At 41.1% G+C, this 23,390-nt stretch overlaps 2 protein-coding genes across 2 annotated transcripts in view; one reads left to right on the top strand and one right to left on the bottom strand.

Moving 5' to 3' along the window:
* Positions 1-23,390, top strand: part of LOC309501908 (uncharacterized protein) — a 575,396-nt gene that overhangs the window by 471,717 nt on the left and 80,289 nt on the right. The gene's annotated exons all lie outside the window — the stretch shown is intronic.
* Positions 13,402-16,150, bottom strand: LOC309501963 (uncharacterized protein). Its single transcript, XM_082174263.1, has 2 exons — positions 15,526-16,150; positions 13,402-14,929 (listed from the first exon to the last, which is right to left on the bottom strand). The coding sequence occupies exons 1-2, from the start codon at positions 15,636-15,638 to the stop codon at positions 13,561-13,563; spliced, it is 1,482 nt and encodes a 493-aa protein (XP_082030389.1). The 5' UTR covers positions 15,639-16,150; the 3' UTR covers positions 13,402-13,560.

A 23,390-nucleotide genomic window follows, 5' to 3' on the forward strand; every position in this document is an offset into this window, starting at 1 on the left:
TTGAATGATAAGTAAGTCCTGGTAGGGATGCATAAATCCTCACAGAAACTGATGTATGATGTTACAGTCTCTGTGAGCTCGTCCAGATCGCTGGCAGCAGCTTCAAAAACACTCCAGTCAGTGCATTCAAAACAGGCTTGTAAGACCTGCTCTGTGTCGTTGGTCCATCTCTTTACAGTCCTTATTACTGGCTTAGCAGTTTTAAGTTTTTGCCTGTAAGTTGGTAGAAGATGAACCAGGCAGTGATCGGAAAGTCCTAGAGCTGCTCTGGCGACGGAGCGATATGCATCCTTTGTTGTGGTGTAGCAATGGTCCAAAATATTATTGTCTCTGGTGGGGCATGTAATGTGCTGTTTGAATTTAGGCAGTTCACGTGTGAGTTTTGCCTGATTAAAGTCTCCGAGAATGATAAGAACAGAGTCCGGGTGTTGTTGTTCTGTTTCTGTGATCAGATCAGCCAGCTGTTGCAGCGCCGTACTCACGTGTGCTTGCGGTGGAATGTAAACACTGATGAGAACGAGCGAGGAAAACTCCCGCGGCGAGTAGAACGGCTTACAGTTAATGAAAAGCACTTCCACATCAGGACAGCACATCTTCCTTAACACAGTTACATCAGTACACCACCTTCTGTTGATGTAAAAGCATGTCCCACCACCGCGCGTTTTCCCCGTTGACTCCATATCGCGATCCGCTCTGAACAGCTGAAAGTCCGGTAGATGTAACGCGCTGTCCGGAATGGCTTCGTTCAGCCAGGTTTCCGTGAAACACAGAGCAGCAGAGTTGGTAAAGTCCTTGTTTTTGCGTGAGAGCAGAAGTAGTTCGTCCATTTTGTTAGGGAGAGAGCGGACATTCGCCAGATGGATGCTAGGCAGCGCCGTTCTGAATCCGCGCTGCCTGAGCTTAACGAGTGTGCCGGCTCGCTTCCCACGCCTGCGCGTCTTATACTGTTTCCACAGTGCAGCGGCGCAACCGACGACAATGTTCCGCAAAACGCCAGAAGAATCAAAAACTGGTTGGTGATCAGTTGGTGTGCACTGCCGAATGTTCAGCAGTTCGTCCCTGGTATAACTGATAGCGAATGACAAACATAAAACAGGACAAACTAACAAAAACAGTGTAACAACTGGAGAGCTCAACACCGAGGCAGCCATCCGCGGCGCCATCTTGGTTATCTTATGAACTTATGATCTTATGAACGCGTATAGTTATGAACTAGAATGAGTTTTGTTATATTGTGGTGTATTGTTAAATTAAACATTAAAAAGCTCAAAATACAAAAAATGTTATGAAAAATGACAGCCAAAAACTGTATTTTGAATAAAGAAAAATTACTGTAAATTTACGTGTGGGGTATTTTCTGTCATTTTACGTTTCTTTTCCGGCACCCCAGCTGCCGGAATATTACCGTTTTTTTACGGGGATTTAAATAAAGGAAAATTACTGTAATTTTACGTGTTGGTTATTTTCTGTAATTTTACAGTTTTTTTCTGGCACCCCAGCTGCCGGAATATTAAAGTTTTTTTACGGGTGTTATGAGGTGGCAGGATGAACCCAATCGCAGACAGTTTGCAGGACACACAAGGTTTATTTTATACAAATAACAGGGAAAACAAAGCCCACGAGGGGGCAAAACAAGACAAGACAGGACTACGAGTGACTAAACTAGACTATGACTCTGACAATTAACTAGACTATAAACAAACAGCAAATACAAGATCAGAACTTCGCTAGACAGGAATACTCACAAAGAGATCACACAATGTACAACAATGAACCGACACAAGACAGCAGACATGAGGGGATTAAATAGGGAACAAATAACGAGGGCAACAGGTGATAATGGGGAAACAATAATGACTAAACAAGGATAACAAGGAGGGCGGGGCTAGATGACGAGACAACACAAACACATGGCCTAACAAAAGGCCATGTGTGTGCACATAAAACATGGGTCTGTCATGATCCTGCCTCAAGAATTAAACAATATCAAGGACTAGATGGCAGGATCATGACAGAACCCCTCCCTTAAGGAGCGGCTTCCAGACGCTCCCCAAGGGAACATCAAACACGGGACATGACAGACTGTGACATAGACACAAACCAACAAAACATGACAAATAACAATAATGGCAGACAAGAATAAACTATAACAGGGTTGGGATGACAAATAAGAAACAGTAAACAAGAAAGGGGAGGCGAAGGCAAAACAAAGTTCTTAGGGGGAAGTCCAGGATGGATGGGTGGAACAGAGGTCTTAGGATGACTGGATGAGGGTTTAGGGCGAAGAATCCGGGGAGACTTGGACGGGGACACTATAGGAACAGTCTTGGGGGAAACAGTCCGGGGTGACGTGGTGACAGGGGTGACCGGGGAAACGCACAGGGGTACAGAGGGTGAAGAAACAGGAAACCAGACCGGGGGAACAGCAGGGGACACAACAGGACACATGACTGGGGGTGTTGCAGGTGGCTGAGGAGCGGAGAGAGGAATGGAGCTCGCAGAATTAGACTCGGATCCCACGCTCCACATCTCCGCATCGGGAATGGAGCTCTTTGTAGCTAGCTGGGGTACGGCGCTTTCTACAGCTGACTTGGGATCTGCGTTCTCTGCAACTGACTTGGGATCAGGGCTCTCTGCAGCTGGCCTGGGATCAGCGCTCTCTGCAGCAGGCCTGGGATCAGCGCTCTCTGCAGCAGGCCTGGGATCAGCGCTCTCTGCAGCAGCCCTGGGATCAGCGCTCTCTGCAGCTGGCCTGGGGACAGGGTCTGGGGACAAGACAGGACTGACAGGGACTTCTAGAATCTTGACAAGACGGGATAAGTACTCTGACAAGGTTCTTGCAGCAATGATGACTGGCATCTCCTGGTGAGCTGATACGGACTCTATCACAGCCTTAGCAGCAGAATCGGCCGCTGCTTTCTCTTCAGCACTCACGACAGCGGGCTCTGGAACAGCGCTTGCAGTAGCGGGCTCTGGAACAGCGCTGCAGTAGCGGGCTCTGGAACAGCGCTTGCAGTAGCGGGCTCTGGAACAGCGCTTGCAGTAGCGGGCTCTGGAACAGCGCTTGCAGTAGCGGGCTCTGGAACAGCGCCTGCAGTAGCGGGCTCTGGAACAGCGCCTGCAGTAGCGGGCTCTGGAACAGCGCCTGAGACAGCGCTTGCAGTAGCGGGCTCTGGGACAGCGCCTGGGACAGTGCTTGCAGTAGCGGGCTCTAGACCAGGCAAGGACAACGGTTGGGAGGTTCCTCTCCTCCTCTTCTTCCTTCTAGGCCGTGGTACCGAGGCTGTAGCTGGACTGGTGACTCTATGGAGTTCCACGGGAATTGGAACAGGCGCTGGGAAGACAGTCCCGGGAGGTGTAGACTCCGTCGACGAGGCCTCTGATGCGGACTCCCAGGACAGCCGTCTTCCCCGCTTGCCGCGAAGAGTAGCCACTTCGGGAGTAGTGGAGAAAACAGTCTGGTCCCCCAACGTAGCCACGGCAAGAACACGACCCTCCGGGATCACGGGCAGCATGCCAGGTGGAGATGGGCTAGTGGCACTGGGCGGGTCTCTCCGTGACAGATGGGCCACCATCTCCTGGAAAGGACGACAGACCAGCCTCTCCCGTTTAGCCAGAGGGGGGATATCATTAAGGCCCGCAATGAGGTAGCGATTAAGGAGGCTCTCAGGTAAAAAACACCTCCTCTCCTCCACAACCCAAGCATACTCATTTAGAGATCGTTCTTCCTGGGGAGGAATTGGCAGTTTTCCCATCTTGGAGTCGGAGATGGCCTTGAGCCACCAATCCTCCAGAGGGTCCGCTGGAGACTGAAGGGACGAGGACAAACTGTCTGCTGGGTTCAGTTTTGGTCGGTTCATTCTGTTATGAGGTGGCAGGATGAACCCAATCGCAGACAGTTTGCAGGACACACAAGGTTTATTTTATACAAATAACAGGGAAAACAAAGCCCACGAGGGGGCAAAACAAGACAAGACAGGACTACGAGTGACTAAACTAGACTATGACTCTGACAATTAACTAGACTATAAACAAACAGCAAATACAAGATCAGAACTTCGCTAGACAGGAATACTCACAAAGAGATCACACAATGTACAACAATGAACCGACACAAGACAGCAGACATGAGGGGATTAAATAGGGAACAAATAACGAGGGCAACAGGTGATAATGGGGAAACAATAATGACTAAACAAGGATAACAAGGAGGGCGGGGCTAGATGACGAGACAACACAAACACATGGCCTAACAAAAGGCCATGTGTGTGCACATAAAACATGGGTCTGTCATGATCCTGCCTCAAGAATTAAACAATATCAAGGACTAGATGGCAGGATCATGACAACGGGGATTTTTTTTACAGTGTACGGTGACGCATTGCTGCCACATAGGCTACATATTATTTTTTCCACTCAATTATGTCGAGATCTTTTGTCGTTTTAACGACATCTTTTTCTCGTAATAACAAGATCTTATGTCATTAAAACGTCATATTTTCTTGGACTTATAAGGACATGTGTAGTCATGTACAAAATATGTCTTTATCCACATAAAATTGATAGTCAATCATGTCTTTATCATACGTTCAAAAAGCTGAAGAAATAGCAGCCCCCAACGGACATTCATGTTAAAAGATCACATTCTGTACACACCTTATTAATAGCAGATGAGCCCAGAATACGAACATTGGCTAAGCGTTTTCCTCCCATAGAAAACCATTATTATAAAGAAAAAGCTTAATGTCGCTTAATAGGCTACTTCAGTGATAAAGATCAAATGCTGTACACACCTTATTAATAAACCATAGGCCTACTATCCTACAGAAAAGCAGATGAGCCCAGAATATGAACGCAATGCATTTAATTATACGTTAAGCGTTTTCCGATAGAAACCCTTTATTATAAAGAAAATAAAGGTGGCTCTTAACGTGTCTTTCTATGGGAGGATGGCATTGCGGTGCACAGCAAATCCTTTAAATGGTATTCAATGCAAAACAAAAATGAAAAATAAGGTAGCCAATAAAATAAACAAATTATTGTGGCATTAATTAGCCCACAAACAATATTTATTTTAAAGACTAAACGAATTTGTTTAAAGAAAAACACCATTGTTGGGCGTTTATCTGTATAGGCTAAGTGTTTCAGCCGCCCTTTTCAAACTGGCGCAATAAAATGCAACAGAATTTGATTTGTTAAACATGAAGAGGACTTATCAGTCTGGCATGGCCATTCGCTCTAACGTTAACCTAGATAAATGTTCGCTATTATGAAGCGAATATCCAAGTGTTTGTGCGGAGTGTGGAGCGCGCACTGCATGACACACATGGACGCGCCGGTGCCATCACTCGCATTTTCCTATCAACAGTGGAAACAACTTAAAATACTCCATCATTTCTGGTCATACAGAAAAGAATAATACATCAGTCACAACTACTTTTATTTGTGTAAACTCTCAACAACAAGAAAACGTTGTGCTTTTGTAAAATAAAAGAAAACGGACAGGGCGCGCTTTCATGATCTCTGTCAATTGGAGCGCGTCTCAAAAATGAACCGAAAAACAGTGTATAGACAAGCCTCACAGACATGAGAAATATAACTATCTATATAAAGTTTATAAATAAAAAAATGTCCACCAACGAAAAAAAATCCAATCGAAAGCAAATACGGTATACCATCTGATTATGTGAACCTGTCCGTATGAAAGGCGCATCTAGGCTTCATTACAGCGGAGATGTATGGAGATATGTTTGCAGGCAGCCTACACTGATTTAGAAAAGACTAGTTCATTAATAAACAATTAAAATGCTTCATTATTTTTTTCAGACACATTTATTATATCATTAGCCTACTTTTGCCGGTGCTTTGCGGCAAGTTTTATGCATGCGCTTGAGCGCGGAATAAAGGCTATAGCCATAAATAGGCCTACACCCAGGGTTGAATTTAAACGTGCGATTAGTCCTAATTGCTTAAATAAATGACTACTAGTCTAGAAAAAACCTTTAGTCTATGGCAACTATAGCCTACATTTAATATTTGACATCATTTAATTAGTAATTAGTATCCAGCTCTTTACATTAAATTAGTTGAGTTAGCATAATTAGTTAATGAACAAATAAAATAATAAAATAAAGTTTAAATTAAGATACTACCGGTAACCATATATATATAACATTGCTTATTCCACCACACAAAGGATTGTTTATAAGGTGACAATCCGTTATACATGTGAAGATTGTATATGGCTGTATCTTGAAGATTTTTGTATTGTATTGTATCTTCTGTTATAAAGATGAAGATTGACATTTCGTTAATTAAACAAAATAACACAATGTTGTAAAAAATAAACAACTTAGGCTCTGTTCTGTTAGATGTGTTTTGACTACTTTTTGTTTATTTATATTTCTAGGTAATGAAGATATAGCCTATTAACAAAAATAAATCTTAGGATATAATATACAGTATTATATAAAAAAACCTTATAGGCCTATAGGCCTATGCGCCGGTTATATATATAAAATATATTTTAAAAAAGGGCCTCATTGATTCATTTTGCCTGATTGGGGGCTGCTACTATTGCTTAAGCTTTTTGAACGTAGGCTATGTGTGATAAAGGCGCGATAGGCTGTCAATTTTATGTGGATAAAGGCATGTTTTGTACATGACTACACATGTCCTTATAAAGGCAAAAAAAAAAAAAAAAAAAATTATCGTCAGCCCTCTGTTGGCATTTGTACATAATATACATATGTTCATTGTTTATATATTTCTTCATGTATTTTATTAGTGTTGTTAAATAAAATAAAATAATGAATTACTTTTAATAGCCTACTTTATTTGAACCAATTATATTGCCTCGTTTGTACTATGTATTTAAGTCATACTAAAGGCTATTGTTCACTTCAGATCTATCTTTATGACTAAAAATAAAATAGTCGACACTGACAGCCTTTTGAACATTTGAACATGAACCTACATTGTTTTGCATTTTGTGACTAAAATACTATTTCCCTGTCTTATATTTTTTCATTGTTGATTTATTGAAAATAATATTAAAATACTTTCTTGTCACCTTCTCCTGTAAACAATATCGTGAATAGTTTCATATTGTGTATTCGCCCATTATGGTCAACTGTGTAAATTAAAATTATTACCACCTTCAAAAGTAAAAACTCAGAATGACACAATTACAATTACAATTAATGAATTTATCTGTTCAACTTTAAAGTTGTTGTTAATAATTGTGCAAAAAGTTGTGATTTTGATGGTGTATAATTTGCATAGTCCTCATATCCAGTAGAAAGTGAGTGAATTATATATTTTTTTTAAAATACTGTTCATAAACCATTCAGAGATGACATTAATGACATACACAACTTTGTATACAATACAAAATTTGTATCAATGATATTTTCAATGTCATCAGAATACAAGAAAAGAATGATTGATTAGAAAGATAACAAAGGAAAGATAAGAAAAGCTAGGGGGGGGGAAATAGATATTATTTTATTGTGATGCGACGTCACAGGTTGGTGTCACGCGTCTGTGGTGCGGCGTGCTGTGGTGCGACGTTGGAGTCACGCGTCTGTGGTGCGGCGTACCCCTTCTGTCACGTAAAAGTACACGACTGTCGACTTCGGTAAGTTATCCGTGGCACTATCCACTCGTCATACACACTCACACACACACCCACACACCCACACACACACACACACACACACACACACACACACACACACACACACACCCACCTGAGGGTTGTTCCATAAAAGACGCTTAGAAAAGCGGGGATTAAACTCCAAAACCGGACTTGAATGAGCCTAACAAATAAGTTGGGGCTAAAGTGGTTCCATAAAAGGTAATTGAAGTTCACGCAATCTCACTAATAGAGCATCACAGTCCCGCCCACAGCCGGTGCCGGAAGTAAAAATTCAATACAATTTCTCCATTGACAGTTGGGATATAAGCCATAAAAACGTAACCATACATGGTAGACTTAAAACCAGCTACGGCTGTACTAAGCGATTGTATATGCTCATATAACCGCCAAAAGTTCATGGGGCACTAACCTTGTTTTGGGATAAATGCCTTTTATTCGCGATGTCTTGTAGAAGTACTTCATTACCCACAATCCTAAACAATCCCACAATCCCACAGTGATGCATCTGATTGGTGGAGCTCGTGTAACTGTCTGGTTAAACCCCGCGAAAGTCCGTGAAGACTGAAGATCATTTAAAAAAAAAAAAACCTGTGTTGTGTTTTTTGCACGGTTGATTTATCAGTGCAATCATGATCTCCTTGGCTGCCATGATGGCTTTTTTCAAGGAGGAAAACAAAAGTGTTAAAAGGGGTGAAAACCACTTTAAATCGGGTCATGTAGTTGAGTGTAGCGTGTCCGAGGGTCAGCTTGTGGGTTTTGTAAGGGCCAGCATGAGGGACAAGACCTACAAAGTTGTGGTGAGTTTTGCAGGGAGATGGCAGGGAGATGGTAACGTTAGTTAGCATTATCGTTCACTTTAGCTAGGCTACTGTAGCCTCCATATGGTATGAGTCATATCAAGCATTTTATGATGCCACTGTCAAAACAATATTTAGCTTAGGCATACCTCTTCATGCATTTACTGAACATTTGTGTAATAATTCATGGCAAGTTAATAAACTGAATATGATGCACTTTCTGGTTTGCTGATCATCACTTTTTAATTTTCACTTGTTGTTATTAAGAAAATACATTAAATGTTATTAAAATTAAGGATGAACTATAACTTCATGAATAAAATGAGCATGGACCACAAGTGGGAAATTGTTGTTGAGGCATTTGTCCGTGGGCCGCTGAAACTGATGAGCAGAACGCTGCGGACCGCCAAAACTATTAAACCTCGCAGGCTGTTGGTCTAAGAGCGTGACCCGGCTACCAGCAGTTTCATAAACACATCCACACACAACACAACATGCTAGACATTACAAATAATTGTAAAGTAGGCTAGAATGCATGCTACATGTTTTGGAACCTTTGACCATTTATGGGTGCGAGTAATAAAAAAGTTATCAAAAATAAAGACGAAAAACCGCACTCTCAAGGTATAATTTCATTTATTGTTACCATGTCCAAACAGACGCGTTTCGGGCTAAGCCATCATCAGTGTGTAGCAGAGTGTCCCTGTATCATAAAGGGCTTTGAAATAAACACACAAACTACACACTGAACACACGCTAAACCATCTCATTAAAATAATTGTAATTTTCTTTCTTTCTTTTTTTTATTTAGTTTGAAGTTTATTTTGGATGAATTTTACTAATTGTCTTTGTCAGGATAAAACCCATTACTCTCATTGTCAGTTAAGGTCGAGTGCTTGTTTTTAGATTGGCAGTGGTACTGATGGCTACAGCAGATGGCATGAAATTATACATTATACAATCATCTGACATTCACCAACTAACACAAACAGAAATATCTCTACACCTTTCAGCTGTGACAATATTCTAACATGAGATTAAATCAATGAATAAATAAACAAATGAATAACAATGTAAAGTGTGTTGCATCATTTCAATTTATTTGGAACCATCACATTGATGCATTAAACATATAAATTAAGTTTATATCAAAGTTCAAATTTGAACACAAATTTGTTAAATAAATAGGTGGTTAAATGGTTAATTTATAAGCTTCTCTTCAGGTTTCCACTGGTGACTCGGCCGATGTCACCTCTACCTCTTGTGAATGTCCCCGTGGAGAATATAAATGCAGTCACGCTGCTGCTCTGATGATCTGGGCTGTGCATAACCTGAGCTCCACGGACGTGGAGTGCAGGTGGAAAAAGCCTCGTGGTCCATCAGACAGAGTCAAGGCAGTGGAGGAACTTTTCCCTGGATGTAGCTACAAGCCACTGACTCGTTCAGTGACCCCGGATGACCGTAAGTGGTTGCTGGATCAATTCCAGGGTCGCTTCACGGGGGTCTCCTGGCTGCTCACTCCTGAGCCAGAAACTCAACAGGGATCTCTTCTTCATCTCTGCAGTCACAGCATTGTAACTGCCAACAAACACCTGGGCAGTGATGCTGTTCTTGCTGCCTTAAGGCTGTCCTTGGACCAGATAATGGCCATCCAGACAGCAACAGTGGGCCAACAGGATAACCACCTCTGGCATGCCCTGCGGAAAGGTCGCCTAACAGCCAGCAACTTTGGAAGCGTGCTGTCCGCAAAACGTGCCACCCCTTCCCTCATCAACAGGCTCTGTGGGAACCAGGACCTTTCTGGAGTTTTGGCTGTGCAGTGGGGCATAGTCAATGAAAAAGAGGGTATTGCTGCGTTCGAGGAGGGCACCGGCCTGAAAGTCAGAGGGTCTGGTTTATGGTTGGCTGACTCTGGGATCCTTGGTGCCACCCCTGATGGTCTCGTTGGAGAGACGGGCATTATTGAGGTGAAGTGTCCATACAGATGGAGGGACAGTACCTTTGAGGAAGCAGTGAAAGAAAACAGCTTTTACCTTCACCAGGAAGGTGGCACTTACCACCTGAAAAGGGACCACAGCTACTGGCACCAAGTGCAGGGGCAGCTGCACATTACAGGGAAGACCACATGCCACTTCATCATTTGGACACCTAAGCAGTGCATGATATTGCCAATCTCCCGCGATGACTCCTGGCTGCCTAACTTGGGGATTTTGGAGGCGTTTTACAGAGCTCATATGCTCCCACATATTGAGCAGAACTTGTAAATTGTAAATAGTGTATATAATGTAATAGTTCTTACAATCAGTTCCTCTTTGTTCATCCTTGAGGATTTCTTCACAGTTCTGTTCAAACATTTTTGGGTGGCAAAGGATCAGCGTTCTCGTCGCGCCTCCTGTCAGTACCTGGTTACAGGGAAGCCAATGATCCAGAACATAAGAAATAAAAACAACTAGCCTCTCAGAGTGCAACCCAAAGTCACATACATATAGATAGTCCATTCCTCCGTGTGTGTACGATTCGATTCGATTACGATTCACAGGGTAACGATTATCGATTATTAACGATTTTTTTTTTACTTACTTGGTACTTTTAAGGCAAAGTATTTATGATGACCCATAACGAACTTACTTCCAATCTTCCTATATTAATTTTATTAATAAAACAAATGGAAGTGATTTGGCAAGTCAACTATAAGGTTACATTTGCCAGCATTTGTCCCAACACTGCAAAGAACCAACAGGAAAATAAATGTGTGCCTGTACTAGCAGTGTACTTGTAGTAAATTAATACAAACTTCAGCATATTCGGAATCTCTAGCATTTAATAATAGACTTCTAACCAACATCCTCTTGTTATTTCCAATGAGCAATATAATCCTTCAGACAAAAAACATTTTGCTGTAGCAAAATCACAAACCGTTTTCATTCAAAAATATTGAATTATGTACCAGCAGCTCTCATATAATGCTTGTGGACTTATTGCATGTGGCTTGTGCATATTCTGAATAGCCTAATTAGTAACATACAAAGCCGCTCTTATACACAACTAAATAATAAAGAGTTATGACTTGAAATGTTTGCTGTATACCACAATCAAAAACAGCTTATACAAAAAAAGTGAATGAACATCTGCAGAGAGCACAGTCAAAATGTAGCTTTTTGTGACTGGCATTGCAGTATAACAGATCGGTTTACAGCATACTGATGTGAAAACTAAACCATACAGAAGGCAGCTCTCATACAAAAAATACTAAATAGGTAACAATGAAATTGACAATTTTCAGTATGTTAGCTTTTAACAAAGAGGGTGCCGTTCGCCATCATGCGTCTGTTACTGTTATGTTTGCGACCCCGTTATGTGCACGCCACAGCGTCCATTCCTCTGTGTGTGTGTGTGTGTGAGAGTCGCTGCTCCCCAGCGTCCATTCCTCTGTGTGTGTGTGTGTGTGTGTGAGAGTCGCTGCTCCCCAGCGTCCATTCCTCTGTGTGTGTGTGAGAGTCGCTGCTCCCCAGCGTCCATTCCTCTGTGTGTGTGAGAGTCGCTGCTCCCCAGCGTCCATTCCTCTGTGTGTGTGAGAGTCGCTGCTCCCCAGCGTCCATTCCTCTGTGTGTGTGAGAGAGTCGCTGCTCCCCAGCGTCCATTCCTCTGTGTGTGTGTGAGAGTCGCTGCTCCCCAGCGTCCATTCCTCTGTGTGTGTGTGAGAGTCGCTGCTCCCCAGCGTCCATTCCTCTGTGTGTGTGAGAGAGTCGCTGCTCCCCAGCGTCCATTCCTCTGTGTGTGTGTGAGAGTCGCTGCTCCCCAGCGTCCATTCCTCTGTGTGTGTGAGAGAGTCGCTGCTCCCCAGCGTCCATTCCTCTGTGTGTGTGTGAGAGTCGCTGCTCCCCAGCGTCCATTCCTCTGTGTGTGTGTGAGAGTCGCTGCTCCCCAGCGTCCATTCCTCTGTGTGTGTGAGAGAGTCGCTGCTCCCCAGCGTCCATTCCTCTGTGTGTGTGTGTGTGTGTGAGAGAGTCGCTGCTCCCCAGCGTCCATTCCTCCGTGTGTGTGTGTGTGTGTGTGTGTAAAAAGTCACTCATCCAAATTCACTGCAACTTCCTTTATCAGGGGATTTTGGAGATTCACCAAAGCAAAGCAGAGCTGAACCACCACGTCAGCATGGCTACGTAAGGAGTGAGGAATAAAGTGCAGGATTTTATATTCTTTCAAACGAGCATTTGCCCTCTCGACATGAATTCTTGTCCGTGCTGCTCCCCAGCGTCCATTCCTCTGTGTGTGTGTGTGTGTGTGTGTGAGAGTCGCTGCTCCCCAGCGTCCATTCCTCTGTGTGTGTGAGAGAGTCGCTGCTCCCCAGCGTCCATTCCTCTGTGTGTGTGAGAGAGTCGCTGCTCCCCAGCGTCCATTCCTCTGTGTGTGTGAGAGAGTCGCTGCTCCCCAGCGTCCATTCCTCTGTGTGTGTGAGAGTCGCTGCTCCCCAGCGTCCATTCCTCTGTGTGTGTGAGAGAGTCGCTGCTCCCCAGCGTCCATTCCTCTGTGTGTGTGTGAGAGTCGCTGCTCCCCAGCGTCCATTCCTCTGTGTGTGAGAGAGTCGCTGCTCCCCAGCGTCCATTCCTCTGTGTGTGTGAGAGAGTCGCTGCTCCCCAGCGTCCATTCCTCTGTGTGTGAGGGAGTCGCTGCTCCCCAGCGTCCATTCCTCTGTGTGTGTGTGAGAGTCGCTGCTCCCCAGCGTCCATTCCTCTGTGTGTGTGTGAGAGTCGCTGCTCCCCAGCGTCCATTCCTCTGTGTGTGTGAGAGAGTCGCTGCTCCCCAGCGTCCATTCCTCTGTGTGTGTGTGAGAGTCGCTGCTCCCCAGCGTCCATTCCTCTGTGTGTGTGAGAGAGTCGCTGCTCCCCAGCGTCCATTCCTCTGTGTGTGTGAGAGAGTCGCTGCTCCCCAGCGTCCATTCCTCTGTGTGTGTGTGAGAGTCGCTGCTCCCCAGCGTCCATTCCTCTGTGTGTGTGAGAGAGTCGCTGCTCCCCAGCGTCCATTCCTCTGTGTGTGTGTGTGTGTGTGAGAGAGTCGCTGCTCCCCAGCGTCCATTCCTCCGTGTGTGTGTGTGTGTGTAAAAAGTCACTCATCCAAATTCACTGCAACTTCCTTTATCAGGGGATTTTGGAGATTCACCAAAGCACAGCAGAGCTGAACCACCACGTCAGCATGGCTACGTAAGGAGTGAGGAATAAAGTGCAGGATTTTATATTCTTTCAAACGAGCATTTGCCCTCTCGACATGAATTCTTGTCCGTGCAATGTCTTTTGTGAGTTTCACTTCACTCTTGGTTAACTTGCCATGGTGCAAGAATGGTGGAATGTTCAAGCTGACTCCTTCTGGCAAAAGATCTCGAATCAGAAAGCCTTTGTCAGCAAGGACGACATCACCCGACTTGAAGACATCAAGGATGCCACTCTTAGCCACAATGGCCTTGTCAGAGACTGACCCAGGATACAATCTGCTGCAATATGTAATAACAGCGTTTGGTGCCACACCTAGCAGGATCTTGAATGAATGCATGCCTCTGTATGACGAGTAGGTGTGTTTTTGAAGGTCCATTGAGGCTGGAGTAGCAATTTCAACATCAGTGCAGTCTATCACCATCCTGCAGTTACGGAACATCTGGAAAGACAATGGTAGGCTTGACTGGTTTTTCTCCCGACTTGGCACAGCAGCCATGATGTCTTTGAACCAAAGTTCATGTAGAACATAGATAAAAGTCAGTACTACATTAGCCACGCAGGATGAGCCACATTGAAAAAGCTGACCAAGATGCAGGTTAGTGTAATTATGACGAAGCTTCATCAGAGTCATCAGGATCTGGTCATCAATTGACAGACATTCTACCTTCCACCCAGCATAGTACACGATAGACTCCTTGAATCGCAACACATAGCCAACAAAGATGTTAAAAATGGTTCTGTCGGGGAAGCCAGTTTCCATCCGTAGGACCTTTTCATCAAGGAATGATGCAGAGTACCTGGAACATTGATGCACATGTTGAATGGGACTGGACGTCATGGGCAGGCTCTCCTGTGTGGGCTGACTCGTGCTGGGCTCCAGGGGCTGACTCGTGCTTGGCTGACTCGTGCTGGGCTCCAGGGGCTGACTCGTGCTGGGCTCCAGGGGCTGACTCGTGCTGGGCTCCAGGGGCTGACTCGTGCTGGGCTCCAGGGGCTGACTCGTGCTGGGCTCCAGGGGCTGACTCGTGCTTGGCTGACTCGTGCTGGGCTCCAGGGGCTGACTCGTGCTTGGCTGACTCGTGCTGGGCTCCAGGGGCTGACTTGTGCTTGGCTGACTCGTGCTGGGCTCCAGGGGCTGACTCGGGCTGTCCTCGACAGGTTCATTGTGACTACGCCCTAGGAACCATGTTGGACCCCTTTCAAGTCCATCTTTAAAATGGCAGCTGCACACTCTGGAGTAGGGACTGGGTGCCCTGTCTGCACGCCTGATTGAACAAAAAACAATTGTTATTCATACTCATGGTTGACTTACATGCATTAAGGCATAATCAAATACATTAAAGCCTAAGCTGCATTAATGCATAAACACAGTTATGCATTAAAGCATAAGCAAATACATGTATGCATTGAAGCATAAACAAATACAGTTATGCATTAATGCCTAAACAAGTACATGTATCCATTAATGCATAAACCAATACAGTTATTCATTAAAGCCTGAGCAAGTACAGTTATGCGATTATTATTGAATTATTAAATATCAAAGCTAAGTAGAAGCTTAAGAAGCAGAAAGTCAGAAGCCAGACACATCGCTAGCTGCATGGTCTATCCAGCCATTCCCATTAATACCTGAACAAAAACATTTTGACACAAATGCATTTAACAAATGTTTTAATGCACTACTGTCATTAATGTGCATTAATGGATTTAAATGTACACCTCGTCGATGTCCTTTATACCGTAACACGAACACATAAGATAGGTAATGTGTATACCATAAATACGTTACTATTAACACACAACACCCTGATTGCATTCTTATATTCATTTGAAAAAATTAAAAATAAAATAACGTACTTACTTGATATATCTTATCCACCGATTCCTCACGGCATCACTCTTGGGGAATCGATGGAAACGACATGTGTTGACCACTGAGCGGTGATTGCAGTCAGGTACAAAGCACTGCACCATGTTGCTAACGTTATCGTTAACCGCTTTTCACACACGCACACAATATAAAATACACGATAAAATACACAATGATAAATATAAAATTCAATACACAATACCTATAAAAACACTATTATTTACACGATTACTACTGAAAGAACTGCTATAAACTGCTATAAACTGCACAAGAAAAAGTTCGCGTTGCTGTCGTCAGATTTGAAAGTCGCTCTAAAGGCTTTCGCGGTTGTGTCGACTTCAGTGAGGCGCGGTGGTTTATGGGATGAGTAGTTCCTTCGCTCGGAAATGAAAATATGTACACAGTCTTGTACCTTTGACTTTTTGGGGATTTTCTCGTAGTTTTTTCACTCGAAATAATATGTTGTATGCCTATGAGTTCAGCCGTAGCTGGTTATCCTCAGACATGCTCTAAAACTCTTTAGATACGGATTTTCAAAAACGTCAATGGAAGAAATGAATGGGAAATTTACTTCCGGCACCTAAGCGCTCTCGGGCGATGGGCGGGACTGTGATGCTCTATTTGATCCAGGTTTATCTAGTCTAGATAATTGCGTGTGCACGCGTTTCTGAAGCAGCCCTAGAGGTCGATCGTGGATCAAATCGAACCACCATCAAACAGCGTATATTTGTGCTGTTTTATGCGTTTGTGACATGTTTTTTTCCCCTCAGTGCAAAACTTACATTTTACAGTTATATTCTCCATCTGTAAAAGTCGAGCAAAAATGTAAACATTTTACTGCTAATCTTCATATTGAACGAGCGCTGCTGCGCGCATGCGCGCCAAATAGGAGCACAATAATTCTGACTAAAATATACATTTTGCTTGGCAAATTAATATGCGATATTTTATAACACCAGAAATATCTTCTAATTATAATAATTTATCTTTAGGATGTTGGATAAGTTGCAGTGAACTTCTAGCTCATTACACTCATATATTTTATACTTCTAATAAAAAAAAACATTTGAACAGAAGTAGCCTAATTCAGGGAAGATTTTTTTTTTAAAGAAACTAAATATATAAAGATACAAAATATAGTTTTGGGTATAGGACCTATGCTACTTAATAAAGATGACATATAGGCCTACTTATTTAGAATGCTGAGAATTACAGCTTTTAATGCAATAATTTTTTGGAGAAAGCAAGAATCCCCCGTTTTAAATGAGTGGTTAGATTTAGTTTCTAAAGTACATTATGGAGAGGATAACATGAAATTAAGAGCAAATGTATACATTTTGAAAAGATATGTGCAACTCTAAAATCAAAGAATATTCCATAAAATAAAGGAACATATATTAGCCTACATTTACTACATTTTTATATAACCCTCCCTTTTATTTCTAGTTATTTGTTATTTTATTTATTGACTTATTTAATATTGAATATTTTATATTTAAATAATATTACTTGAATAACTATTAGGAATTATGTGTCATTATAAGAGTTTGATATAAATATGTGAATGTTAAATTTTATTAATATTTATTTATTGTCTTTTGTCTTTTTCCCCTTAAATCATATGTAAAAGTGTCTATGTACTTTTTGGTTATTGTTCTAATTATGTGTTTTTTAGGCTATGTGTTGGTGGGTATCATCACAAAAGAAAAAAAGTAGAAGGAAAAATAAGGAATATTTATTGGGGGGAAATATGATGTCTTTAAAGGAACTGTCAATTTGTATAATTGTGTTAAATGTGTTTGAATTGAAAGACATAATAAAGTACATTTTATATATATATATATATATATATATATATATATATATATATATATATATATATATATATGTTATATATATATATATATATATATATATATATATATATATGTGTGTGTATATATATATATATATATATATATATATGTGTGTGTATATATATATATATATATATGCTAAAATATTTGTTAGTTGGACATTAGATGTGCCTTATTTAGAATTTTAAACCTACAAGTGTATTTTTATGATAGCAATAACTGTAAAGGGACTATTGTAATGGTGTAAATCAAATGTAGGTTAATATACTGTCAATTACTAAGCTCAGATTCATCTTACCAGTTAAAATTTATACTGTGCTTTTGTAATTATTTATTTTTAAATTGTGATTTTAACTTCTGCTTTAAAAAGCTTTTTTTTTTAGATTGTGTTCTAATGTTCTTCTAATAATCATAAACATGTACTACAGCTGCCAAACAAAACCAGAGAGAAATGTATTCATAAATCTTTAAAACAATCTAATTAAATCTTGGGCACAAAACATTCAGCCAAAAGAAAACCTGTAGTATATATATTGTTTCTATCTATCTATCTATCTATCTATCTATCTATCTATCTATCTATCTATCTATCTATCTATCTATAGTCTAATTTATCATTGTAGCCTTATTTAAGTTGATTTTCTGTATACTGTGTATTTATTTTTGGACTGATAGTGGTTAGTAAAGTCCAATAATGGTATGAGAGAGTGTCAGTGGTAATATCATTGTGTTCTTGTCGGTCAGTGTTAGAGGATCTGTGTAACAGCTGAGGCTTAGCCTGACAGTTAGCCTGCCCTGGACCAGGCTAGTTTCCCAGCATAAGTTGCCAGGGTAACTGAGTTTGAACTATTTTAAGTTTGCTTTATGAAACAGAATCCACCAACAATAAGTCTGACTAACCAAAATAAGCCTGGCTTGTATTCTAATCTTGTTTTATGGAACAGCCCTCTGCACTAAGAAATGCTGAATTAAATTAATATTTGTTTTATTTGTACAAATTTATGTGTCATTTTTCAGATTAGACCCCCGTCCCCACCCAAACCCCCGTCGCCGCCAAAATCTCACTCTGAACTCAGTTCAAAACTTGAGAGCCCTGCAGAGGATAAACCTTCTCTAGCAACATAGAGGATAACTATTCCGTTAAACAACCTTCCCTGATTAGACAGTGGATAAACCAACTTCCCTGGCAAAGCAGAGGCTAAACTACTGTTAACACACTGTAGCTGTTGTTAACCTTCCTTGGTTGAACAGAGGATGAATCTTCTCTGACTACACAAAGGATAAACCAGCTTCCCTGTTCATCATTCTCTCATCAATTAATTTAAAAATGTTATGTTTTTCTGTATCATACAAACATTTCAAGTTCAGTTTAATACTGTAGTAATTTCAGAAACAATAATAAAATATCATTCTTGTGTTTTTGTTGATGTAAGTTGTTACTTTAGAATCAGGCTTGGTATTTGTTGTTAGAAAGAGACACCAATGTACAGTGTGAAGACAAGTATCAAACACATCCCACAAATAGATTAATGATGTCATTCAGAAATCAGGATCATAAACAAATGCTGAGCTATTCACAAAATGTAAACGATAGTTTAATAGCATGATAGCTTGATATAATTTTAATAAAACATTAAGACAGAATACATAAAAATCACTTTCCAAAAACCCGGATGGGTGATTTCAAATCAAATGACTTTTATTGCCACGTGTGCCGTGATGATTGAAAGTGTTGAGGCGGCTCTAGACACTGCAGTGTACAATCAGACCTATACAAGCTCGGGATAAACCCAGAAAACCCACTGTAATGGGAATTTTTGATTTTCTCTTATACACAGGGTTAATTCTTAGGTGTGCTGCTGTGTCCTGCTGATTCTACAATATAATGATTGATGTGAACTGCTGTGGGACGAGTAGAGAGGGGGAGACATGGTTTTGGAAGGGACCCTTGACCCCTTAGGTCAGAGGGGATCCAATTTGGGACTAGGAGAGCTAAACCTAAAGCTCAGCCCTAAATGAGAGCATTGAGCTAGGTTATTATCCATTTATGGGTGAAGAGACCTTGAGAGAATAACAGTATAAGTAGAGTGATCTACCCCTCCCTCCTTGTCGCACTTGCTTCACAGACTGTACTGACTACCTCTGTGGGGCAATTGGGCCTCTTGCAAGATAATAAATTACTTTTTAATGATCATTTGATTTCAGACTGTCTTTTATGCAGAGATGATTGTTTAATGAAAAATTGCCACAACAATTTTGGTGTCAGAAGTGGGATGAGTTTTCCTTGAGGGCTTTCCGGGTCTGATGAGCGGACGGTGGAGGGAAAACGCCCTGAAAGCAACAGGCTTCAGTCTCACCTCGAAAGATATTGAGAGAAGGAGAACCAGCGGCTTCAGGCCCGGGAGGACTTCCAGATGGAACTCAAAAAAGAACCCGAGTGGCGACAGAAAAATCTCTGGTAAGAGACAGTAAATTCATTTACTTTTGGGGATTTGAAAAGAATTTTTGTTTTTAAGAATTTATTTTGAAAAGAATTTTGAAAAGAAAATGTTATGAGTGAACCATAATGGCTGTATTTGAAAACTGAAACTAAAGCTGTGGTACGAGGAAAAGAAAAGGCTTTTAAGTAGGGGACGGAAATTGAGACCACGAAAGGTCAAGATATTGTCCAGACCGAAGCCGAGTACTCGTTATTAGGAAATTAATTCAAGGAGCTGAAATAATTGATCAATGGAAGGAAGTTTTTAAGAAGGGCAGGAAATAAAGACCTCACAGGTCAAGACTTTTCCAGGCCGAAACTGGGCCATCCAGAGAAAGATATTGAGAGTAAGCGGAAATTAATTTCAACCCTTCTGACTTTGGGTGAAAAGTCGGTTAAAGCGCGCTGAAAATTGAAAAGCCTCAGGCCGTAGTGAAAGAGAGAAAACAGCCATTATGGGAGCATCTAACAGTAAATATTGCACACCAGTATACTGTGCAATAAAGAAACAACATGGGAAAAAGGGCATAAAAGACATAGGGAAGTTGATAAAGTATCATGATTTTCTGAAAGAAGGAACACTGAGTACCACAAGTTTAAAGGTGGTAAAAGAGTCAATTGAAGGACACGGTGACAAACCACAGGGTTGTTGCGCGTGTGCCAGACATGTGTGTAAGAATTGTAAGCAAACAGTCGTGTACTGGTTAGATGAGGCAGAGCGAAAAGAAGGGAAAAGGATGCAGAAGGAACTAGCATGTAGGGAAAGATGAGAAGAAATATAGTCAAATGTATGTTATGAAAATAAAATTTCTGATAGAATTTATGGAACTATTTATGAACGCCTGTTAAGTCAAATTAAGTGACATAAAGATGAGGAGTGAACAAAAGTTTTATTAAGCAGAATGGGGAACAATTATATTTTAGTGGTAAAATAATGATGTCTAGAGAATTTTCATAACAAGAGTTGAAGGAGCAAGCAGCTATAATGGCTGTCTGTGCGATTTAGGAATTGAGATATGAGTAATAATATTTTTGTGAAACAGCAGAGATAAGTGGCACTGAGAAAATAATGATGTTTTTAAGAGTCCTGAAACAAACAGTGAGACAGGAGAGAGCAAACGCTGTAAGCAGCTGTGCTCTGAAGCTTTGACTTCAAAGAAATGTGAAGTTAAAAAAGAAAATGTTTAGTGAAAACCCCTTAGAATATGTTGAATGATTTTCTGTGCAGTTTATGAAAATTAATGTGCTGCCAATGATAATGATGAAGATTATGATTTGGCTATTGTGATTGAATCCGCCACTGGTGGACTGTAAAAGAATACAGAGAACTGCTTATCAGTGGCTCTGTTTACATTCCTGATCGGGACACACTGCTTCAAGGGTGTGCAGTAATTTGGAGCCGTTTGAAAGCTCAATGATCAAACTATAGGCAAAGAGAGTGTTTTAATTGTGGTCAGCAGGGCCATTTAGCCTGTAATTGTAAATGGACACTCAGAAGAGAACTTGACAACTAAAATTGAGATGAAATGTGATCAAATAAGTAAAAGCAGTATTACTGGATTAACAGTTGCTAAATGTAAAATGTAGAAAGGCATCTGATTAAACAAACAGTTTGTTAGTGTTTTGAACGTGGAGGAATAGTGTTGACCATGAAAGAACTAAGAGCTGATGTTTTGCTTTCAAAAGATAAGCTTGTGATTGGCTGAAACAGTTTGCTTATCGGAATCTGGTGTGTGCTGTGGCTGAGACGTCCAGTGCGACAGAGACACGATCTGAGAGGAAATTTGTAATGTCTAAATTCCCTGATGTGGGCAAAAGACAAATATAAAAATTATGTTTATTTGAAAACGCATGTAATTTCTGGCAAAGATGCCTTACGCTGGGCTAGAGTTAAAAGATGGTAGATAAAGTTTGATTTTAGAAGTTTATGAGAATGCAGTGTACCAGTCCTGAAGTCCTGAAGTCCTCAGAGTCTCTCTCATTCAAAGTCAGCTAAAGGCTGTTATCTGAGCCTGTGTAAAGCACAGTGTTTCAGTTGAAAAATCATAGACATGGAGATGTTAAAAGAAATAATGTTACAGGATTTTATATTTAGAGGGCATATGTTTTAAAAGTAAAACTGAATGACTTTAAAGAAGTTTTTAGAAATAATAATGACCTTAAACGATAGAAGGGACGTTTTTGACTAGTTTAATTCAGGACCAGTAACTTCTTTGTCTGATATTAGCCTCCACCATGATACAGGGCCGATGGCTCCGGCTACAGATGTAACAGTAGACTGAATAGACGGATGTGATTAAAATTCACTGAGATTTTGCTGATTCGGACAGATTTAACAGATTTTTGTGATTAAATACTGTTGTTATTAACCTGTGTTAACACTATTAGGCAGTCCAGAGTGCTCTGGTGACTCTTGAATGTGCCTTTCCTAAGCTCCAGAAAACAACTGAGTCTGTTGGGGAAAACTGATTTTGTGATGGGAAAGAGCGGTAACCAAGTGTGTACGAAGTGCTTACCCCAAAGACGGGTAAGATCTTTTGGCCAAAGGTCAACCTAAGACAGGGGAAGTCACGCCACAAACACTGGGCATCTCCATAATGGGGGGGTGTTTTTATGTGAGAAAGGTATTAGAGTTGAGCAGGTGACTGTGAGTGGCCAGCAGCATCAGCAGATCACTGAGAGGACGGATGGGCTGTGAGGAGTTACGGCACGCCTGACCCAGAAAATGTGAGTTCCTCTATATACCACTCACCAGAAAAAAATGCATTTATTGTATGGCTTGTTTTTCATTATGACAAGTGTCTGCAACTATGCCAGGGGACAACACCCTGATGAAGATTATAGATAAAAAGCTGATGGGAATGGGCTTTCAAGAGCCAGCTGAGACCATGAGGTGATTGTCATTATTTGTTGTGGAGACAGTAACAAAACTTAATTTATATAAGGAACATGATGTTGGTTGCCTTATGGGCAAGGGAAAATATTATAGAAGTTGATATTGAAATAATATGTCAATAAGATAGTTTTAACTCCTGAAGGTCGTTAGACATGGTGGTGGCTAAAGATGAAGACAGCTTTTGTGGATTCAAGAAAAGTCTGGATAAAGGTTAATGGTCAAAGGTTATTGTAATGAATTTATTATTATGTTTTGTCTAAATTACAGTCTTAGGAGGCTGTTGAAAAGATTATTTGTTTATAGTGAGAGAGACTGCTGAGTGGAGGAAGGGTACTCTGTCTGTCTTTCTGTTATCGGCCTGATAAAGCAAGCTGAAGCAAAATAATGATAATGAACAAAAACAACCCAGCTGACTTTTCTAAGAGAAAATGAATAATGAACAAACGTGCTTTGAAACTGGTTAAGAGACCATGTAAAATTAGATCAAAGCTACAGGAAAATGAGAAGTTTAAAATCTTATTTAAAATTTAAATATGTTTAGAGTAAACACCAAAAGATATGAATATGAGAATATGAGCGGTTCATAGTCAGGTATGCGTGTGTTTGTTTGGCGGTGACAGCATTG

This window comes from Leuciscus leuciscus (assembly GCF_965113295.1).
Source record: "Leuciscus leuciscus genome assembly, chromosome: 6".
NCBI classification, from domain to species: domain Eukaryota; kingdom Metazoa; phylum Chordata; class Actinopteri; order Cypriniformes; family Leuciscidae; genus Leuciscus; species Leuciscus leuciscus.